General features: G+C 45.2%; 1 protein-coding gene across 2 annotated transcripts in view; it reads left to right on the top strand.

The window, feature by feature from the left end:
- The first annotated feature begins 1,180 nt into the window (after positions 1 to 1,180).
- The window catches only part of QSOX2 (quiescin sulfhydryl oxidase 2), a 28,204-nt gene continuing 7,408 nt past the window's right edge, over positions 1,181 to 21,976 (top strand). Inside the window, exons 1-9 of one of the 2 annotated variants that reach the window (XM_081847042.1) lie at positions 1,181 to 1,545; positions 8,325 to 8,425; positions 9,873 to 9,921; positions 11,262 to 11,367; positions 12,577 to 12,667; positions 13,790 to 13,935; positions 16,297 to 16,431; positions 17,987 to 18,116; positions 21,252 to 21,374. In XM_081847042.1, the coding sequence (XP_081703168.1) occupies positions 1,257 to 1,545; positions 8,325 to 8,425; positions 9,873 to 9,921; positions 11,262 to 11,367; positions 12,577 to 12,667; positions 13,790 to 13,935; positions 16,297 to 16,431; positions 17,987 to 18,116; positions 21,252 to 21,374 (1,170 nt within the window). In that variant the 5' untranslated portion in view covers positions 1,181 to 1,256. Of the gene's footprint in view, positions 1,546 to 8,324; positions 8,426 to 9,872; positions 9,922 to 11,258; positions 11,368 to 12,576; positions 12,668 to 13,789; positions 13,936 to 16,296; positions 16,432 to 17,986; positions 18,117 to 21,251; positions 21,375 to 21,976 lie in introns of both variants that reach the window. The other variant, XM_081847041.1, reaches the window with a different exon arrangement.

The following is a 21,976-nucleotide window of genomic DNA, read 5'->3' as shown; positions in this document are numbered from 1 at the left end:
TGTAGAGCAATGTTAAGAGACTAATACATTACTAATCTGAAACAGTAACACATAAAAAGGGGGGAAATGAAAATCGCAGAACTTAAATAGCAACTTATGTTGTGTCTCTTTCTGTGTGTATATTGTTACACACCACGCAAGTCTCTGAGTGGTGTCAGATTCCAGGGGGTCCCGGTACACTTATCCAAGGTCTGTGTTTCCTTTTGGAAAAACAAGGCACAGTGGAGACAGTGGTGTCTTTATGACATACAGTTTATTTACCCATATATACAACCTGAGCCTACGATGGAGAGGTTTCCAGCACCACACTCCAGGAGAGTCTGGCTTCTTCCATAGCTGCAGTCCTCAAAAACAGCCCTCAGCCATTTATCTGCCTCTTTCTTTCTGCTTGTCACATAACTCCTGCTCTCTAAGCTTTTTGGCTCACATTACTTCATTCCTCTTTTGTAAGCTATTGTCTTTAGAGTGAAAGCATCCCCAACTTGGATCTTAATACCTGTCCCTCAGGTGATTATCTCAACACAGGAGGTAATTAGCCCTTAACACATGCTAATTCTTGAGGATTAAGAAGTGTCTCATACACAGGCTGAAATACCCATGGGTCTTGCAGAGTTTAAAACATTCTAAGCCTTAATTAAATTCGAACGCCTACTGAACACAGTAACTTAGGGTGCCTAGCACCCACAAACTCATAACAATACATGCGTGCTTGTGTATGTGTATGAGTATGCATTGTTTGTATTTGGGTATCAGCTGGTGGGGTACTTCCGATTCACCAGAAATAATGAACCTATTTCTGTTGAGGATGGAGATACTTATTTTTGATCATTTTAAAAAAAACAAACAGATAAGGCTGTTGCGGATCATGAGGTCCCTGCGGAACCGACAGACGCCTGACGTGCCAGTCCGCGGCAGCGGCGAAGGGGGGCGGCCCGCACCACGCCCCCCTCGTCCGCTGATTGGGCAACTGGGACGCGGACACGTGGCCACGCCCCCTTGGTCCTGACCAGGCGGGGATGGCCAGTTGCTAAGGGAGGCCTAGCAGCCGAGCTCCCTCCTCTCTCTCTCTCACATCCAAACAGAGAAGGCCATTGAGATAAGGGGCGGAGATGCCACGCCCCCTCTCCAGTCCTCGCCTTCTGAGTGGATAAAGGTGACCCAGGCGGGTAGCCGCGCCCCTTCGGTCCTCACCAGACCTGTTTCCAAGGCAGGCTGTCCGTTGCTAAGGGCGGCCTAGTAGCCAGGCTCACCCGGTTATGGAGGCTGGCGGTGGCGGCTACGGGCGCCGGCGATGGGGGTGGTGGCAAGAGGTGCTGCCGCTATGGCGTGTGCTCTTGGCGGCGTCGATGATGGTTGCTGTGGTTCCCGTCAGGGCGCGGCTGTACCAGGCGGGCACGGACCCGGTGTGGGTGCTAGAGGCCGCGACAGTGCGGAAGGTTCTGCGGGGCTCGCCCTCGGCCTGGCTCGTGCAGTTCTACTCCTCGGCCTGCGGGCACTGCGTCGCATTCGCGCCCACTTGGAAGGCGCTGGCCGGGGACGTCCGGGGTGAGCGAGCTAAGAGGACGGGGCCCCCTAATAGATTGGGGCGCGCCCCTCCCCTTCCCCTTTACTCTCTCTGCCTTATTTATTATGCATTTATCTTCTCCCCATTAGCTTCATGGCTGAGTAGGGGGAGGGGTGTGCATTTGAACCCTGGTGTAGCACAGATCCTATTTTGGCACTCTTAACCAGAACGCGACCACTGGCTCCCACTGGACCCTTTAGAGAAGCAGGTTATGCTGTGAGGTGGTGGTGGAGGAGAGTGGCTGGTCCAGGGGCCACTCCAGTGAGCATCATTGTTGGTGGAGAAGGAGAAGGATGTTTGGGAGGGAAGTGTTTGAGCCTTTTTATCCTCCCAGCAGCCCTATGAGGTAGGCCAGAGTGAGAAGAGTGCATAGGCCAGTCAGCTTCATGTCTTGGGGTGGGATTCAAACCTGGCGCTTCCTCCCCCAGTCCTTCCCCAAGTTGGTGCTTGGTAGAATCCAGAACATCTTGGAGGGGCCCGCAGGTTGTGGAAGGCTGGTCAGACGGCTACAGCTGACAACAACCGGCCTTTTATTTTGCTTTTTGCTACTTACCAAATGTATGTATATATAGATATACAGATCTAGATATATCTTGTTGTTGTTTAGTCGTGTCCGACTCTTCGTATATATACATATCTATATATATATATGTATATATAGATATATACATATCTATATATACATACCCCAAGGACCAGAGCACGCCAGCCACTCCTGTCTTCCACTGCCTCCCGCAGTTTGGTCAAACTCATGCTGGTAGCTTTGAGAACACTGTCCAACCATCTCGTCCTCTGTCGTCCCCTTCTCTTTGTGCCCTCCATCTTTCCCAACAGCAGGGTCTTTTCCAGGGAGTCTTCTCTTCTCATGAGGTGGCCAAAGTATTGGAGCCTCAGCTTCACGATCTGTCCTTCCAGTGAGCACTCAGGGCTGATTTCCTTAAGAATGGATAGGTTTGATCTTCTTGCAGTCCATGGGACTCTCAAGAGTCTCCTCCAGCACCATAATTCAAAAGCATCAATTCTTCGGCGATCAGCTTTCTTTATGGTCCAGCTCTCACTTCCATACATCACTACTGGGAAAAGATATATCTAGATATATAGATAACAGAGCAGTGTGCAGCTGTTTATGGTCTGAAGGGATGCAAGGCAGCTTTCTTTGCAGAGTTCTTGTTTCTCCAGGGCTACAACTGAATGCATTTGGCATATTAATTGGAGGATGTAACAGATCAGGGTTTATTGCTGCAGGTTCTAGATGGCTGACAGAGAGGCTACCATAGCTGACTTGTTTGTGAATCTTAGATCCATTTCTAGGACTGAGATGATGCCAGTGATGATGGCCTCTGTCCAAATTGAGAAGACATTGCCAGCGAACTGGAGGAGGACAGTGTATAGCTTCAACAATTGTAGTCTTCTCTTGTCCTATATGAGACCTGGTGAGGAGCCATTCTGCACCCCACAGCCCTTCTCATTTCTCAGCTTCCTGATGGCTCTACCATGAGAAATTCTCCTCCAGCCCCTGGTTCAGGGTGTGAGAAAGAAAGCAGTGAAGTTATCCACCTTCCCCTGGGGCTTCCCAGCTGTGGATGTTGTGATTACCACTTTTAAAAGCTTAACTGATTACATACCCTGCCCAAACCAGCTCAGCTGACTACTGTCATAAGAAAAGCATGCTGTCTTCACAGTGGCCAACAAGATTCTCCAGTGGGAAACTCACAAGCAGGAATTGAGCACAAGAACACACTCTGCTCCTGCAGTTCCCAACAACTGGTATTCAGAAGCCTTGCTGATGGTGGAGGTGGGGCATAGCCATCATGGCTAGTAACCACAGAGGTTGCAGCTCTCTAAATTCTGCATAGGATGTCATTATGCAGAAGGCAAAACTGTCTGCTGAGAGAGCTGTCTGGACCAAGAAACATCAGACATTTAAAGCATATGGCCAAATAATTCTGAGAATTGTAGTTTATTAAAAGCACTGGGGATTGTAGCTCTGGGAGGGATAAACTGTGGTTCCCAGAATCCTTTGGGGGTTTACATGTGGTTTATATGTATGGTGTGTATACAGCCCAAATCTAGTTTAAAACATGAGAACACAAGAAGAGCCCATGACTTTCTGCATGCCAGGTAGGCAATAAGGGTGTAAAACTGAAGGCCATTCCAAAGTGATTTTGTGTTGCTTTGCCCAGTTTAAATGTTCTCCAGGGTGGCTGTGTGCAGATGCTGGAAAAATAATAATAATAAATTCTTTACTGAGTTGACCAAAAGAGCTTCTCCAGTAAACAATGGGGGTTCCAGATAGTTAAATCTTGAAGTTGTTGGTATTTGTCTGTCTTGTGAGACAATGGAAGAGTGAGGTCAAGCTGTTGGAAAGTTGCAGTGCCTGCTGTGGCTGTAGAGATCATTGTTTTTGTGCTTTCAAGTTGTTGTTGTTGGTAACCTCAAGAGTTCAGAACTTGGTCTTTGCAGCATGAAAGTATATCATATTCTCTGTGTGCACATCATGGTGACAGAACCGACATATCTCCAAGGGTAGTTGTCAAGGAATTTAAAATTTTCTCAAAATATAGTTTGCTGGCTATCACTGTCCTTGGATTGAGAGAGCCTTGCCAGTTATGTTGGTAGCTTTGAGATCGGATTACTATTATGTACTTTACCTGGAGCTGTCCTTTTATGTAGTTTACCTGAAGCTGACTCAGAAGTTGTGGCTTGCTGTCAAGGTGACCTACCATGAACACACGGTGCCAATCCTGAAAGGGTGACGTAGGCTATCAATGTGTTACTGAGCACACTTCAGGTTATTTGTATTGGTTTACAAAGCCATATATGCAATTTGAGGCCTGGATACCTGCGAGACCTATTCCCATATACACCTTTTGTTTTGGCTATTCCAGCTCAGGATTGTGGTATGCTCATATGTGGGAGGTCCTTTTTGGTGATGGGGCCCCTGCTTTTACACTTCCCTCTGAGACACTACTGGCTGAGAGGCATTTGAGGTTTGGGGGTCAATTGAATTTCAGATTCACATTGTTTAAGCTTGTTTGTAATTCACCTGCCTCATTTTTGCATATATGGTCTCTAAACTCTGCGCAGCTTGCTTCTGAGTAGGTGTCTTAGGATTGTGCCATAAGCAAACAATTGAGTGGATATGTGACATAGCATTGTTTTTGCTCTGTGGCAAATAAATCATGTTAAGCCATCTTAGGTTTGCTTGATTTTTATTAGAACATAAGAGCATAGGAAGAGCCTGCTGGATCACACCAGTCCAGAATCACAGTGGCCAAGCAATTAATTTCCTGTGGGAAGGCAGCAAACAAGATTTGCGCACAAAAGGACACTCTCTTCTTGTGACTTCCAGCAACTGATATTCAAAAGCATTACTGCTGCCAACTGTGGAGGCAGAGCAAAGCCATCATGGCTAGTAGCCATTGCTGTCCCTCTGCTCCATGAATTTTCCCAGTCCTCTTTTAAAGCCATTCAAGCTGGTGGTCAGTGCCTCCTTTGGGAGCAAGTTTTATAGATAACTATGTGCCAGTTAGGGTTAGTTTATATGGATTTTCAACTCTGTAGAGCTTACTTCAGAGTACATGTGCCTAGGATTCTGCCGTAAGCAAACAGCTGGCTGTCTACATTGTTCCATGACAAATGAATCACGTTAATCCATCTCCCAACTTTAGCATTTAGGTTTGCTTGATTTTTGTTGATATGTTTGCTGTTGTAACAAACTTGTGCTGACTAACAGAAGTTAGATGCCAATCTGTCAGAGATGCTATCGTTGTGATTCCTGCATTGTAGGAGGTGGGCTGGATGAGTTCTGTCCAACTCTTCTGTGATCTAACTCTCTAGCCTGCAACATAACTATGAGCCTGTGAAAAGGCTGGGAGGGTGAACTGAAGCATGGCTGCCTTCTTCCACCCCCCTCCCTTTGTTGAAGGCTGAGCAACCCATCTCCCAGCTGCTGCACTTAACCAAGTATTTGTTTGGAGATGGGCTGGCATTGTTGGGAGGCGAGCCATTTGCATTGGTTTTGTGATGCCCCTGGCTCATTTTCTGCTTGAGGCCTGAGGAGACAGGTGGGGAAGGGGAGTGCAGTGCTGAATCATGAATGAGGCAGATCACCCCAAGCCAAACTTTCTGTGCTTGTGTTTCCTGGGACAAATGTGGCTTGGTGGCTATTGTGTGGCTGCCTGAACGCTCCCCCATCTGCTCTGGGATGTTGGTAGCTAGCCTGGTGTCTGCTCAGCTGTCAGTGTGGCAGCTTTTCCAAAGGAAAATAAAAGTCAAGGGAAGGAGGCATTTCTTCAGCAAGTTTCATAGACTCATAGAATTTTAGAGTTGGAAGAGACCCCAAAGGATAATCTAGCCCAAGCCCGTGCAATGCAGAAATCGCAAGTATCTCTGACAGATGACCATCCAGCTTCTGCTTAAAAACCTATAACGAAGGAGAGTCCTTCCCCTGGGCTGATGAAGCTTCCATATTTTCACTTGTCCCTTTCCTGAAACATAACATAAGAAGAGCCTGCTGGATCATGCCAATGGCCCATCTAGTCCAGCATCCTCTCCTCCTAGTGGCTGAACTGTTGCCTGTGGGAAACCAGCAAGCAGGATTTGAACACACAAGTCCTCACCCCTCCTGTGGATTCTAGCATCTATTCAGAAGTCTCCATAGGGGCAGTATAGCCATAGCATAGCCATCACATCAGAAGTCCTCTCTTCTCAAGCCATCTAGGTTGGTTTCCATCATTGCTACCTGCACTGCCTCCCTGCACAATTTAACTAAGAAGAACTTTCTTTTTTCTGTTCTCTTCCAACATTCAGCTTCACTGGATGCCCACACATTTCTAGTGGTATGAGAGAGCGAGAAAAACTTTTCTCAACCCACTTTCTCCAGGCCATGTATAATTTTATAAATGGGTGTTTTCCTTTTCCTTTTTTTAAAAAAATCTTGTTTTCTCTAAGAAAAACTTCTATAAACCCCAAGCATCCAAAGACTTGCAGTTTGTGTATGTTTTGTGTTTGTGTTTGTCGAAGTGACTTTGTGGGTGGCAGCTCCCTCTCTTTGGTTTATGGGTGACCCCTGAAGGGGCTGCAGTGAGGAGATGCAATCCTCGGGCTCAAAAAGGTCTTATTGTGTCTGGTAGGGAGGATTAGGCCCATCCCAACACCATATGGGAAAAAGTTTTACAGTTTACCCTTTTCCCACTCTGTGAAAACATACCCATTTCATTATGTAGCAAGAACAGAATGCTTGGCTCATAATGTTAGGAACAAACATTTTCACCAAACTCGAAAGGGCAAGTTCCCTAGAAGATCCTTGGATTTTTATGGTGTTTAAGCTAACAAAGAAAAATTCAGGTTCTTTTTTAGTGTAAAGTTCTTTAAAATTTCAGTTTATAATGTATATAAAACAGATAGAACAATTATAACAGGGGGAAATTAAAGGATGAAAAACAAACAACTAGAAAATAGGCATTTAGAATAAGTACAGTTGCATATGGCTTAAAGTAATAAAGTCCCAATAAAGAATAATAGAATTGGAAGGGATCCCATTGGTCATCTAATCCAATCCCCTGAACTGCAGGAATATCAACATGATCTAATTCTAGATTTGCCAGGCTTGGGACAAGGGTTGCCTTGAAAATTATGCTTCCACTATAATATGTCATAAAACAAGGCCAAATCATGGAAAGTATCTGGAGGTTCTAATCCTTATTGATATAAAATTATGCATCATTTTCTCCATTATAGCTCTATTCCAGGGTGAGTTGTATCAACTGTCCAGTGTAAGATTTGGAGCTGTTTTCCATTGAGTTGCAATTACTATTCAAGCTACTATTGGCAACATTGTATCCTCAAAAACGAGAAGTTCAGGTTCTTGTTTGGGTGGGCTCAAATGCATGCATACAACCAGAGGCCCTTGGACCTCAAAGTGAAATCTGTAATTGGCTACAATGCTTTGTCATTTTTCATTGATTCGCACACCTCTGATATTTGGCCAGATTTCACCCCTCACCAGGTGGTGATACAGTGGTTGGGGTTTTCACAAGTTAGACCTGGGTTCAGTTCTCTGCTCAAGCCATGAAGCTTTGCTAGGTGATTTCTGGTCAGGAAGTCTCAGCTTGACCTACCTTGCAGGATCATTGTTGATGGCAAAGGGATAATAAAACCAGACCAATTAGGTTCTCATTGCCAGATTTTACACCAGTTAGAGAAATCTGGATTTTATAACTGCTGGAATTGGCAGAGTTTAGAGTGGGGGACACCTCTGCCCATTCTTCCTGAGACCATCTAATTCCTCCTGTGCAGATTATCATGTCACAACTTGTCTGCTGGGACAATATTAAGTCTGTTGAGCTTTGCTTCTGGTTCACCTAGAAACCCAGGAGCACCTCCAGCAGCTTTTTTTCTTCACCCCACCATTTGTGACTTGCCATTTGCTGCACTGACAGAGGAGTGTATTAACTGTGCCATGTCTGATGTATGCAACTTGAGAATTTGAGGGGATTTTGACTCAATGAGTCTTGTAGCCTTTGCCTTCTCCAATGGGAGAGATTAAGCCGATTGCTTGGAGCACCATAAAATGTTACTGTCACATTGGCTCATTTTAGAATTGTAAAGTTGGAAGAGAACCCTAGGATCATATATTCCAACCCATAGGTAAAGTGGTCCCAAGTGGTTATGCGTTTCATTCAAGGGTCTTTAGGGGAAATGGAGTGCGGTTGCTTCCTGGAAATGCAGGAATAAGTCTTTGCCTGTTTCCTTTCAGAGTGGGAACCTGCCATCAGAATTGGGGTGCTGGACTGCGGGGATGAGGTGAACTATGAGACCTGCAAAGACTATGGGGTTCAGTACTATCCCACTTTTAGGGTAAGTGACTCCAGGAACACACATGCCTAGAAACATTTCTGCTTATTCCACTCAGTTAAACAGACTGGGATGTTTGTGAGTTCTCTCCCCCACCTTTTGAATCTTGTTGTACAAGCTGTGGTAACAGTTTGATCCTTAAGCCAGACATTAGGGCTTCCCAGGTGAACATAAGAACATAAGGAGAGCCTTGCTGGATCAGGCCATTAACCCATCTAGTCCTCCATCCTGTTCTCAGAAGTTGCCCAACCAGGGAAAAGGGCTGGGCAAGCCATAAGGGAGGGAGAGATTTGCAAGAGGATATTTTTCCGGGTGAGGGGGGGGGGGAATGAGTGTGCAAAGACTCATCCTCTCATTTGCCAGGCTTACCTAACCAGCTCCAACATGCAAAAATTCACAAGGCGGTTCATTTGCATTTGGATGTCTTGAGGAATGATGATCGGGAGTGATTCTCCTGCAAGTTACAATCTTAAAAGGCTTCAATGTTGCTTTTTTTTTTTTAAAGACTTGGTGTCTAATGAGCTGAGCTGCTCTAGAGGTGCTTGACATGATTGCAATCAAATTATCCAGGGGAAGGAGTGATTCTCCTATGATGAAAGTTTGCAGCATTTGGGACTTTGCCTCTGAAATTAGGGTTACCAGACATCCCCAGTTCCCAGGGACAGTCCCCGGATTCACCAATCTGTCCCTGGACAAAATCTGTCCCCGGAATGTCCCCGGATTTATGCTGGGAACTTCCGGTGAGGCAACATGGCGGGTGCCATGGCAGTGAGCAGCACCAGAGGTCCCAGCCACGTCAATGTCCCTCCCTCCCTCCCTCCCTCCCTCCCTCCAGCACCAGCAGCCTCTCTTGTGAGGAGGGCTGTGTGCGAGTCCGCTGTTTGTCCACCTCTGGTAACGAGACACTACCACGCAAGTTAAATCTCCTTAGAGACTTCACTCGCCCTCCAGCGGTCTCCCGGTTATGGGAAGCCGGTGCCTTGTGTGTGTTTTTTAATGCGTGTTTTCCCAAGACCAGCGAGCGCCTTTACTCAATCTCTCTCCCCCCCTCTTTTTGGGGGGTTTGTGTGTTGTAGATGAGCTGCTCTGCCTGCCTTGTGTCAAGGTTTGCGATCAACAACTTTGGGGTCCCCCCCCACTAAAAAAGGTCAAGAACTCTGGGCAACCTTTTCCTAAAATAAAGCATGAAATCCCCTCCCCCCCCAAAAAAGAGTGTCTCCAGATTCCTTGAAAAAAATCCGGTAACCATACTCTGAATACCAATTGCTGGAAAACATAGGAGTGGAGAGAGTGCTCTTGTGCAGGTTCCCACAAGCAACTGTTCAGCCACAGGATGGTGGACTAAATGGGCCATTGGCCTGATCCAGCAGGATCTTCTTACATTCTTCTGTTTATTATGAGCAGTGATGGTGGCTATTCTAATAAAACCCTCCTCTCTTTTCTCTTCCAGTATTTCAGGGCTTTTGCCAAAGACTTCACGACAGGAGAAAACCACCATGGTAAGACCAATTCTCTTTATATACTCAAAGCAGCAGCACTGAGGACTCCTGTATCAAAAGACTAAAGAATACTCAAGTTGGCTTAAGAGAAAACTTAGTTTAAGCCCATAACATTTAAAACACATGCTCAAGCAGTAATCATCAAAGCCTGATAAGTAAAAGATGGTTATTATGATTTCATTAAATTTATTTACCACTTGATGGGAAAAAACCCCTCAGATTGGTTTATAAAAAGATAAAACAAGAAAATCAATAAAAATGTACAATACTTTAAAACATACAGAAGTTAGAATACCGAAACAGATTAAAATCCACATCAACTTTTTGAATATCTGGACAGCTTTGTCTAAATGAGAATGTTTTGAGCAGGTGTTGAAAAGTATACAGTAAAGGCACCTTCTTGATATCAATAGGCAGGGAGTTCCAAAGTGCAGGTGCTGCCACGCTATATGATCAAGACCTTACAAATGCAGAATGGTTATTATGTGGCACCTATAGTAGCACTAGTTCCACTGATCAAAATGGTCGAGGGGCACATGTGGAGTAAGGTGATCTCATAGGTTAATGTGATCTCAAAGGTCAGAGGTATTCAACCTTTTTGAGTCCATGGCTCCCTTGACCAGCTACATTCTTTCTGTGGCAACCCTGTGGGGCTCAGGAGCCGAGTTATGTCACCCGTTGCCTGCAGAGCTGGCAGCCTCTTACCCTTTCTTGAACACCCTCCCTTGTGGAGTGTTCCCTCAGCCTCCTCTCCCCTCTCCTTGGGAGTCCTGCTGGTGGACTGACTGGGCTCCCTTTCCCCCTTGCTTGCTCACTCCGAGGCCGCCTTAGCTCCTGGCAACCATCACCCCCTGACCAGCCCCAAAGGCATCATTTGGCAGCTGAGGTTGTAGCCAGGGCTGCTGCAATAAACAGCCGTGCAAGCCTTTGGGAGCCAGAGACACGAGAGGGCATTAGAGGAGGGAGGGAAGGAAAGAGGGACAGAGGCCACCAGTTGAAAACTACTGTCATAGGTTAATGTTGAAATAGGGTTTCCTGTGTTGGACTCTTGACAGGGTCTTCTTGGCAGATGTAGCCACCTCCAGATCTTCTGCTCAGAGACACCAGGTGGCATTGAGTGATTAAGGCACCTAAGTGTTTTAATTCTGTGTGCCTCCTGTACCAGATCAGAGTAAAGTTGTAAATGGATCCATTCTGCTTGTCATCAGGGGGAAGAACAAAGTATGTTAGAAATCTGCGTGGAGGTGTCTTGTTGTTGCAGGGGGTTGGACTAGATGACCCTTGGGAACATTTCTACCTCTAAAAATCTATGATTCGTTGTTGTTCTCTCTCCTTAGCAGGCTCTGATCGGGAAGTTCAGACAGTTCGTCAGACCATGATCGACTTCCTGCAGAATCACTCCCGGGAAACGAAACCTCCTGCTTGTCCCCCTTTGGAGCCAATCATGTGAGTATTTTGCATTCAGTATAATAAGCTGTATTGACAGGGACAGCCTATACTCTGGTAACCTCAAGATTAGACTATTGCAATGTCTCAGGGCTGTCTCTGAATATAGTTTTAAAACTTCAGCTGAGACAGAATTTAGCAGCAAGGTTGCTCACTGGGGCAAGATGGTCTGAGCATATAACACCAATTCTGGCTTGACTACACTGGCTGCCAGTTAGTTTCTGGGCCTGATTCAAAGTGCTGGTTTTCACCTACAAACATAACAAGAGCCTGCTGGATCAGGCCAGTGGCCCATCTGGTTCAGTATCCTGTTATCACAGTGGCTAAACAGCTGCTTGTAGGAAGCCAGCAAGCAGGATTTGAGCATAAGAGCCCTCTCCCCTCCTGTGGTTGCCAGCAACTAGTACTCAGAAGCATTGCTGCCTCAAACTGCAGAGGCAGAGCATTGACCTTGTGGCTAGTAGCCATCAGTAGCTGCCTCCTCCATAAAGTCTTATGTGACTCAGGATCCCAGGACCTCAAGAACAGCCTCTCTGAACGAACTGACCCAAACCCTGCAATCATCACCTGAGGCCCATTTTTGTGTCCCCCCTCCATGGGGGGGGGGCAGGAGGAGAACAGGGCTTTTTCAGTGGAGTCTTCCATTTCGTGGAATGCTCTCGCCTGGCACAATCATCACATATCTTTAGGTGCCAGGTGAAAACAGGAGACTTTCTTTTACTCCTGGGAAGCAAACAAATTTGCCAAACCGTTTGTTGTTAACTGTTCATATCAAAGCTCCCAGAATCCTTTCTACTGTTGATTAATAACACTGCTACATGCAGTACACGGTTGTATCACTCCACAATTGATTTGGACTCCAGTGGACTTGGCAGTGGAGCAGAATGAAGGAGAAATTATTGTTACTTATTATTATATTTATTCCTGCATTGTAGAGGGTTGGACTAAATGACCTTTGGGTCCCTATCAACTCTGCAATTCTAGGATTCTGTTTAATTCCACCTCTTTCCCTGACTGACTGAAGGAGGCCTCCAGACAAAATAGAAAACGTAGAAAAGAAATAAACCTGTGTGTATGTCTGTGTGTCAAGAGAGAGAGAATGAGAGAGAATGATCTGTTAAAGCATACTGGTAATTACAAGAAAGATGATCCTGCACTTGTGAAACAGTTAAATTCCCTGTCAAATGACTGTTGTCTCTTTTTTTTAAGGCCAGAAGAAATGCTTTCTCTCTTCAATAAAGGCTTTCAGCATTACACTGCTGTCATCTTTGAAAGCGCAGACTCGTATGTTGGGCGAGAGGTAATGTAATCTTTACCTAATCGGGCCAGTGGTTGATCTAGGCCAGCATCCTGTCCTCACAATGACCAACAAGCTGCCTGTGGGAAACCAGTGTGTGGAACACAAGCACAGGAGCACGCTCCCTGTGGTTTCCAGCAACTGGTATTCAGAAGCATTACTGCCTCCAACTGTGGAGGCAAAGCACAGCCGTTGTGGCTGGTAGCCATTAATAGCCCTCTCCTCCGTGAATTTGTCTAATCCTCTTTTAAAGCTATCCAAGTTGGTGGCCATTACTGCCTCAACTCCTGTGGGAGGGAGTTCCATGGTTTGAGTATGCATTACTTAATTCATTAAGGGGTGCAGCAGGCAGACATGCTGTTGTGTGTCCCCAATGTTGGAAAAAGCTTTTGTGGTGTTTGAAATGCCTCAATGAGTTAAGGAAAGCTTATTGACTGCAAGGAAGGTCACTGGCTATGAGTGTTTGTGTGTCTTTGGACTGGAGCCCTTTCTGCAAGCTGGGTGTTTATGACATTATATCTGGCCTTATTACTGGGACCTGAGACTTAACCTTCCATTTCTGGTCCTCGTTAATGCAGAATCGCATTAGAAAACGTGACGATAAAAGGTTTTGAGGCAGTAGGAAGTGGAAAGAAGCTGGGATTTGTGTTTGGGTTTATGTCCCTATATTAAGACATTTTGTTCCAAGAACTGGCCAAGGAATTGAGGTCACCCTTTGCCTATGGGGGGTTAGGTTAGCCGCTCAAGGCTATAATCCTGTGCATCATTGCAGATAAATCCTGTTGAGCAGAGTGGGATATACTTGAGAGTAAACATAGAATCCTAGAATTGTACAGTTGGAAGGGAACCCAAGGTCATCTAGTCCAACCCCCTGCAATGCAGGAATCCCAGCTAATGGTTTTGCATATAATCATAGTATTGTAGAGTTAGAAGAGACCCCAGGGTCATGTAGTCTAAACCATTGCAATGCAGAAATATGTGTGGGTTCTTCATCCTGGTCTTTCTCTGGCGAGTGAACCATAGCATGTCTACATCTTTTGGGTACGCTTTGGCTTTCTTTGCAGTGAGAAAGGTCAACTTGCAGCAGCATGCATATAACCTGTGTGTGTTTCTACCCACATCCAGGTGATCTTGGACATGAGTCAGTATGAAAACATTGTGGTAAAACGAGTGCTGGATTCCAACACGGCTTTTCTCAAGAAGCTCAGCATTACCTCTGTCCCTTCGTCTTACCTGATCTATCCCAATGGATCCCATGTATTAATCAATGTGTAAGTGTGAGCGGGGGTGAGTTGTGATGTGGTGAATTTCAGGAGGGACAAATGTGAGGTTCTGCACTTGGGCAGGAATAACCTGATGCACTAATATAAGATGGGTTGCCAGCAGTCCATGTGAAAAGGATCCAGGGGTCTTAGTAGACTGCAAAGTTCACACTACACAAGTCAACAGTGTGATTCAGCAGCAAAAAAAGCTATTGCTATTCTAGTATTGGCAGAAGTATTGTGTCCAGATCAAGCAAAGTGATAGTACTGCTCTCCTCTGCCTAGGTCAGACCACACCTGGAGTACCGTGTCCAGTTGATGATCAAGGGCCTGGAAACCAAGCCTAATGAGGAAAAGTTGAGGGAGCTGGGTATATTTAGCTTGGAGAAGAGGAGAAAGGATAGCCATCTTCAAATATTTAAAGAGCTGTTACGTGTAAGACAAAGCAAGCTTGTTTTCTGCTACTTCAGAGGGGAAAACCCAAACCAGTGGATTCAAATGACAAGAAAGGAGATTAAAGCTAAATGTTAGAAAGAACTTTAGGAGGGTAAGAGCTGTTTGACTGTGGAACGGATTCCCTCGGAAGCTAGTGGACTGTCCTTCCTTTTAAGCAGAGGTCGGGTGGCCATCTGTCAGTGGTGCTTTAGCTGTGCTTCCTGCATTGCAGGGGGTTGGGCTTGATGACCCTTGGGGTCACTTTCAACTCTACAGTTTTCTGAATGTAAGAAGAGTGTGGAGATTAGTAAACATTTCCTGTTGCAAATGTGCACATTCTTGAAAGCAACCCCCTGCCCTGTGAACAGCTAATAAACCTTTTGCCAGTGATTATTGTGGAGAAGGGAAGCGGGATCTAGAAACAGCTACCTTAATAAAATGGCAAAGAAACTGCTTTGGTCACCCTATATGATGATCTCTGTCAGGAGAGAGACAGGGGAAATGTTTCCCTGTTAATTTTCCTTGACCTCTTTGATACCAGTGATCATGGGATCCTTCTGGAGTGACTGCCTGAGTTAGGGATGGGTGGCTTCTCTTTGCTGTGGTTCTGGTCCTACTTTGATGGTCATTTTTACAAGGTGATGCATGGGGAGTTCTCTTTGGATGTGCAGCCTTCAATTCAAGGTTCCTCTGGGTTTGATCTTTTCCCTCATGCTGTTTAATATCTACCTGAAACAGCTGATTGTGGTTATCTTGAGTTTTGGAGTATGTTGTCTGCATTATGCTGATGACACACAGCTCTACTCTCCATTACATCTGCAGGGGTGGCAGTGGAAGTGCAGGTCTGTTATCTTGCTTTGGTAATATGCTGTAGGAGAGCTAACAAACTGAAGCTCAATCCCAATAAGACTGAGGCACTGTTAGTGGATAGCTTACTAGAGTGGATGGATGGGGATGTCCTGCTCTTGATGGAGTTATGCTCCCTCTGAAGGAATGGGTAAACACCTTGTGGGTGCTTCTGGATCCATTGTTGTTGCTTGAAGCTCAGGCGATGTTGGTGGTGCAGAGTGACTTTCATCAGCTTTGGCTGGTAGCCCAACTTCACCCCCATCTGGACAGGAATAGCCTAAGTTCTGTTCTTTATGCTCTGGAAAACTCTAGGTTAGATTACTGCAACATGTTTTATGTGGGGCTGCCTCTCAAGATGGTTTGAAACTTCAGGTAGTGCAGAATTTGCTAGCCTGGTTGCTTACTAGGGCAAGGCAGTTTGAGCAAGTAACACCAATCTTGACCTGACTGCACTGGCTGCTAATTGGTTTCCAGGCCCAATTGAAAGTGCTGGTTTTGACCTATAAAGACTTAAATGACTCAGGACCATAATACCTCAAGTGCCACCTCTCCCCATATGAACCAACCAAGACCCTGCAATCACCATCTGAAGCCCTTCTTCACTTTACAAGAGTTCCTGAAGTTGGCAACATGATAATGGGCCTTTCCTGTGGTGGCTCCCTGTTTGTGGGATGCTGTTCCCAGGGAGGCTCGCCTGGCGCCTTCATTACATATCTTTAGCTGCCAGACAAAAGCATTTTTATTCTCCCTGGCCTTTTAAACTGCGTATGGGGTTGGTGGGTAATTGTTTTGTTTGTAACTATGTTATGTATTTTTGTGTTTTTGTACCATAAACTGCCCTGTGATCTTCAGGTTGAGAGTGGTATATAAATTAAAAAAATGATAATGATAGTAATAAAATATTCATCATGCATTAATCTGTGTAGTAAGATATTTTCTCAGAGGCAATATTTTCCCCTGTAACCTTCAGAGGAGAATTTCTCTTGAGCCCAATGAAGCTTCTGTCTTCTGTCAATACACTGTTGTTCCTCTCTGCCTGTTGAGCTTCAGCTGTTCTTAACTTTTGCACTGTCCTTCCATACACAGTTTGAAGCCGCTTCGGTCTTTCTTTTCTTCCTATTTAAAGTCACTCCCTGGCGTCGGAAGAAAACCTCCACCAACACCCATCAGGCAAAACCAAGAAGAAAACCAGGACATCAAAAAGTGGAAAGACTTTGACAAGTAAGTGGTGCTGCTGGGCTCCCTCTTTCATGGCAAACAGCTAAGGGCTGAGTAGAGCTCACCTCTGCTCAGAGTAGACCCCCTGAAATGAAAAGGCCTGAGATATGGACATCTGTCAAATATGCTTTAGTTGGATGTCCATGAGTTCTGTTGTTATGACCTTTCTCTATCCACCATGTCAGGCATAATTTTTAAAACTATCATGTCACCTTTTACTTTTCTTTTCTCTAAAAAAAAAAAGTCCCAAACACTGCAACTTTTCCTCATAGGAGAGTCAATCCATCCCCTTGATAATTTTGGTTGCCCTTTTCTGAACCTTTTCCAGTTTTACAATAACCTTTTTGAGGCCATCAGAACTATCTACAGTGTTGCAAATGTGGTCACACCAAAGTTTTGTATAATCCAACTATTTGGGGGGGGGGGGAGGAAGACTTGCTGCTAACATGCTTTGTTTATTGCAAGGGAGGAGGTAGTGTCAGTATTTGCCCCGAGATGCAGCATACAAAAGGGCCTGGGGTGTGCAGATCTCCCCCAGGCATGTGTGTGTGTGAGAGAGAGGGAGAGTGATTCTGCATGCCTGATACTGAAATGAAGTGGAAAGGTCTTGCAGGTGGTGGCCCCTTTGCTCATGCACCTGCAGCAGATGAGGGCACATCACCATTTCAGAACTCTGCCTAAGAGCCAGGTTATTGTGAAAGCATTTCCATGATATTTGCTTTTGCTTGGATGACCCCCAGCAAAAGTTTTGAAACTGACATTTCAAAAGCCACTAAAAAACCCCTAATAGCTGTCTGGACCATGTCCAGCCTTGAGGAATGTGGACATCTCTGAGCAGCTGAGTAACCCAACAGGAGGCTTGTGGTGAAAGAAGCAGTTTATGCCTTGGCAAATCTTCTGTCCATTGAGATCAGCCCTCTGAAGCAAGCAGGTACACACAAACCATCCAAGAATGCTGTAGACCACAAGTTTAACATGGGCCAACAGTGTGATGCAGCAGCAAAAAAAGCTAATACAATTCTAGGCTGCATCAACTGTAGAATAGCATTCAGAGCAAGGGAAGTAATAGTACCTCTGTATTGTGCCTTGGTCATACCACACCTGGAGTACTGTGTCCTGTTCTGGGTGCCACAATTTAAGAAGGATATTGACAAGCTGGAATGCATGCAGAGGAGGGTGACCAAGATGATCAAGGGTCTGGAAACCAAGCCTTATGTGCAATTGTTTAGGGAGCTGGGTATGTTTACCATATAGGAGAGGTGACTGAGAAGAGATTTGATTGCCCTCTCCAAATACCTAATGTGCTGTCACATGGAAGACAGTTTCTGCTGCTCCAGAGGGGAAGACCCCCACTTCTGAGGCAAGGAATGAATCTTAGCACATATTGGCTACTTCTGGGAAAATACAGTAACCTCAGAGCACAGACTGCTAAGGATAAACCCTCTTTTTGACATGTTGGTAATGTCAGTTCTCCAGTGCTTTTTCTTTCTTTCTGGCAAACCAACTCATCTTCCCCTTTTAAAATTCCCATTCACCATGTGTGTTGCCTGTTTTCCAGATCCAAGTTGTACATGGCTGACCTTGAGTCCGGATTGCATTACTTGCTCAGGATCGAGCTCGCCACTCATAAGACTCTGGAAGGAGCCAAGCTGAAGACCTTCAAGGATGTTGTTACACTGTTTGCCAAGGTAAACGTTTCTGATTTTTTTATTGCATTTGGTAAGAGCACCATAAATCTGGCCCCATGGAGGACTCTGCATCAGCCGGAGTAAACATCCAATAAAGTAAACTTTGATGTGTTTATGTGGAGGAGAAGAATTAATAGCCACCAACCCTGCAGCCCATCGCAAAGGTCAAATTAAAACCAAGGCTGCTTGTTGCTGCCTTGCAAAAGCAGCAAATCAAAAAAGTTGTGGAAAATGGCTTCTTTATAAAGCAGATTACAGGATATGATATGAGAGCCATCTTCAAATATCTATAGGGCTGTCACGTGGAAGATGGAGCAACTGGCAGGAGCGAGCCAGCAGTAAATCACACTGTTCATGTTGTAGTTAACTCTTTATTAGCAAGAAGAGGATCTGCCCAGACTTGGCAAAATGTCAGGCCTAATGAGCACAGGAACTTATACCTCTAGGTCTTGCCCCATGAATTAGTTGCTGAGACTTAAGGCCCCTGCCTCCCCACAGCTACCTATGTCTCCTCTCCAGAATTTTTTCACAGCAATAGATGACTGTGCCTGCGTGCCTGTCTTTGCTACTCCTGGTTCATGTCTCTTCTGGTTCTGAGAGACTGGCGGGTAGGGAGTTTGTCGCAGCAGGAGGGGGAGACACCCATGACTCTTCAGCAGCCTGACTCTTCTCTGCCTCTTAGCCTCTCTCCTACCACCCTCCTGTTTCAGCTTCTGTCTCTGTTTCTGGACTTCTCTCTGCCACAGACTCTCCCTGCTCACTAAGCCTGTCACCTCTTCAGCTTCTGACACCTTCTCTTCCTAGTCTCCCTCTGACCACTCATGGTTTTCCAACCATCACCCCCCAGGCTACAGTGGTTCTTCCTACCATTCTTCTGTGTCCAACCAGTCCATGACATCAAGCTTTATTTCTCCTGCTCTGGAGGTTAGGACCTGAACCAACAGATTCAAATTGCAAGAAAGGAGATTTCAATCAATATTAGGAAGAACTTTCTGATAGTGAGAGCTGTTTGACAATGGTTTGAACTCCCTCAGGAGGTGGTGGTCTCTCCTTCCTTGGAGGTTTTTAAGCAGAGGTTGAATGGCCATTTGTTAAGGATGCTTTAGTTGTGATTCCTGCATTGCAGGGGATTGGACTAGATGATCCTTGGGGTCCCTTCCAACTCTACAGTTCTATGATTCTATGAAAAATCCAGACATTCATTTTCCCAATAGAGCAGAAGGAATTGCAGCCTGCATTCTGTTGATGTGACCTGGGCTTTATCCTCCCCCATCCCTAAGATTTTAACTCCATTTTGTTGAGCCTAAATATCTCAGTGTGAAAACAGCTGGGCTGATGCCAGATTACTGGGTGTCTTATACTGTACTTGCTTTTTCTAAAGAATAGCACTCAGAGCATCGCTAAGTCGCTGGGATCTTTGCTCAGTGTTCAGGCTTCGGATTTTGATTATTGCAGGATTAGCTCCTTGGCTGCTAATGCTGCTTGCAGCAACTCTGCTTCCTAAGACCTGAGCTCCTTTCTGCTCCCTCTGAGAAGCCTTCTGAGTGCTCTTTGAGATTTGTGTGGGGAATCTGGTGTGAATTTTGCTGCCTGAAAGCTGTCTCTCCTTATTTCACATACAGGGAAGAGGATCAAACTGATTCTTTGCCTTCTTCCTTTCTCTTTGTTGTTGCTGTAAAGTTTCATTTTATAATGGAAGATCATTATCTAATAATCAAGTCCAGTTCCAACTGAAGCAGTCAAGCGGCCCCATGTGGGCCAAGATGATCTCAAAGGTAAACTGGTCCCAAGAGGTTAAGGGCTTTGTATACTAATGGAAACCCCTTCAACTTCACCCGGTAGCAAATGGACAGCCAGTGCAGATCTCTGAGCGGGGGTGTTATATGCTGACAAGTCCTCACTCCTGTCAGCAATCATGCTGCAGTGTTCTGCACTGACTGCAGCCTCTGGATCAAGCACAAGGGAAGCCCCACATTGCAGCAATCAATCTAAGAAACCCAATACAGTAAGGCTAAAAATAGGTTAAAACTATAAAATCAGAATACAGCTAAAAATTCTGCTAGAATAAATAAGTCTTCACTAAGTGCCAAAAGTTCAGCAGGAAGAGGAGGTGCTGCCTGACCTTAGGATTTCCACAAAACCTGGTGCACAATCATGGATGCAGCGGGGTTCCTGGTGGGTAAAGGAAAAGTGGAGCAACCCACTTGTTTACCACTCAGGGGTTTCTGGATCAGCTTGATCCAAAATTAATGAGACTGAATCTTTTTGAGGATACTAATGTAGATATATTGTCAGAAGAATTTGTCTTGGCAGCTTGAATAGTCACTGCTACTCAATGGGAAACAGCCCTGAACCTTACACTGGACACTTGGTACCACTTGCTATAGAACAGAGCAATAATAGAGAAAATAACACATAATTGGAGATTTCAATGAGAAGTAGAACCTCCAGACACTTTAAAAATGACTTGGCATTCTTTTATGACATGGGGCCGCTTGACTGCTTCAGTTGGCCGAACTGGCATTGTTACATAATACCTGTTCTGCTTTTGTCAGAACTCGATCATTTAGTGTGGCAGCAGCTATGCTTTGTCACTCACTCCCTGCCTATTGATATCAAGCAGGTGTCTCCACTCTATTCTTTTCAGCACCTGCTAAAAATATTCTTGTTTAGACAAGCCTACCAAGATGCTTAGAATGTGTGGATTTTAATCTGTTTTATTATTTTATTTTTTTTGTAGGTTTTAAACTATTGATTTTCTTGGTTTATCTTTAGGGTGAGGTGGTTTTTTTGCACTCAAGTGGTGTATAAATTTTAGGAAATAAATAAGATAAATATTTTTCTTAGACAGAAATAAAGACACTGGTCATCACTGCACCTTGAGGCACCAAGTTCCATAAATTATTATTCATTACGTGAAGGAACAGCTTCTTTTTTTGCCTCTCCTAGTGTAAAAAGTAAGCAGGGCTGCTTTTTTGCCGCTTTTTACAATGCATGAATCATGCTTGCACTGCCTTCCATCACCACTTTTTCCAATTCTGTTTAATCTTCATAGAAGGAGCAAAGATGGCGGACAGTGTCTGTCTGTGAGAATAAATTTCTAAGATGTGGTTAACCTTCTCATCTTTCATGCAGCTGTTTCCTGGCCAGCAGCCCGTGATGAAGTTGCTGGAGACCTTGCAAGTGTGGCTACTCAGCCTCCCACTGGACAAAATCCCATATGATGCCATCCTTGATCTGCTCAACAACAAGATGCGGGTAAGCCCCAACTAGCTCTTGGCATAAATGGCTGCTATAGCAAATGTGGGATGGAGTTGTGTGATCCAATGCACTGCTGCTTGACAACTTTGCTTCACAAAGAGCATTTTCAACAGTTCTTGTGAGCTGTGTGTCCCAAAATGCCTGGCAGTTGGATCATAGAATTGTAGAGTTGGAAGAGTCATGTAGGGTCATGTAGTCATCCCCTCTGAAGCAGCAGAAAACAAGCTTGCTCCATTTTCCATGTGACAGCCTGTCAGACATTTGAAGCTGACTGTGATCTCAACTCTCTGTCCCCTCTAGGATAAACGTACCCACCTCCCACAACTGTTCCTTTTTAAGGCTTGGTTTCCACTAGCTCTTGATCCTCCTCCTTGCCCTCCTCTGCACACCCTCTAACTTGTTAATTGCATTCAATCAGACCAAAGGCCCCTCTAGGCCAGCATCCTGTGCTCAGAGTGGTCATCCAGGTACTACTTTGAAAGCCCTCAAGCTGGACCATGAGCACAGTCGCCCCACTTCCAATTCCAGCAATCTGGTGTAGAGAGGTGTAACCACCTCCCAGTGCCTGATATTTTTATTTATTTTGGTTAGAAAATTTG

The sequence above is a fragment of the Podarcis erhardii genome, assembly GCF_964252035.2.
Source record: "Podarcis erhardii genome assembly, chromosome: Z".
Taxonomy (NCBI): domain Eukaryota; kingdom Metazoa; phylum Chordata; class Lepidosauria; order Squamata; family Lacertidae; genus Podarcis; species Podarcis erhardii.
The sequence above is the reverse complement of the archived record's forward strand: the minus strand, read 5'-3'. Positions and strand labels throughout refer to the sequence as shown.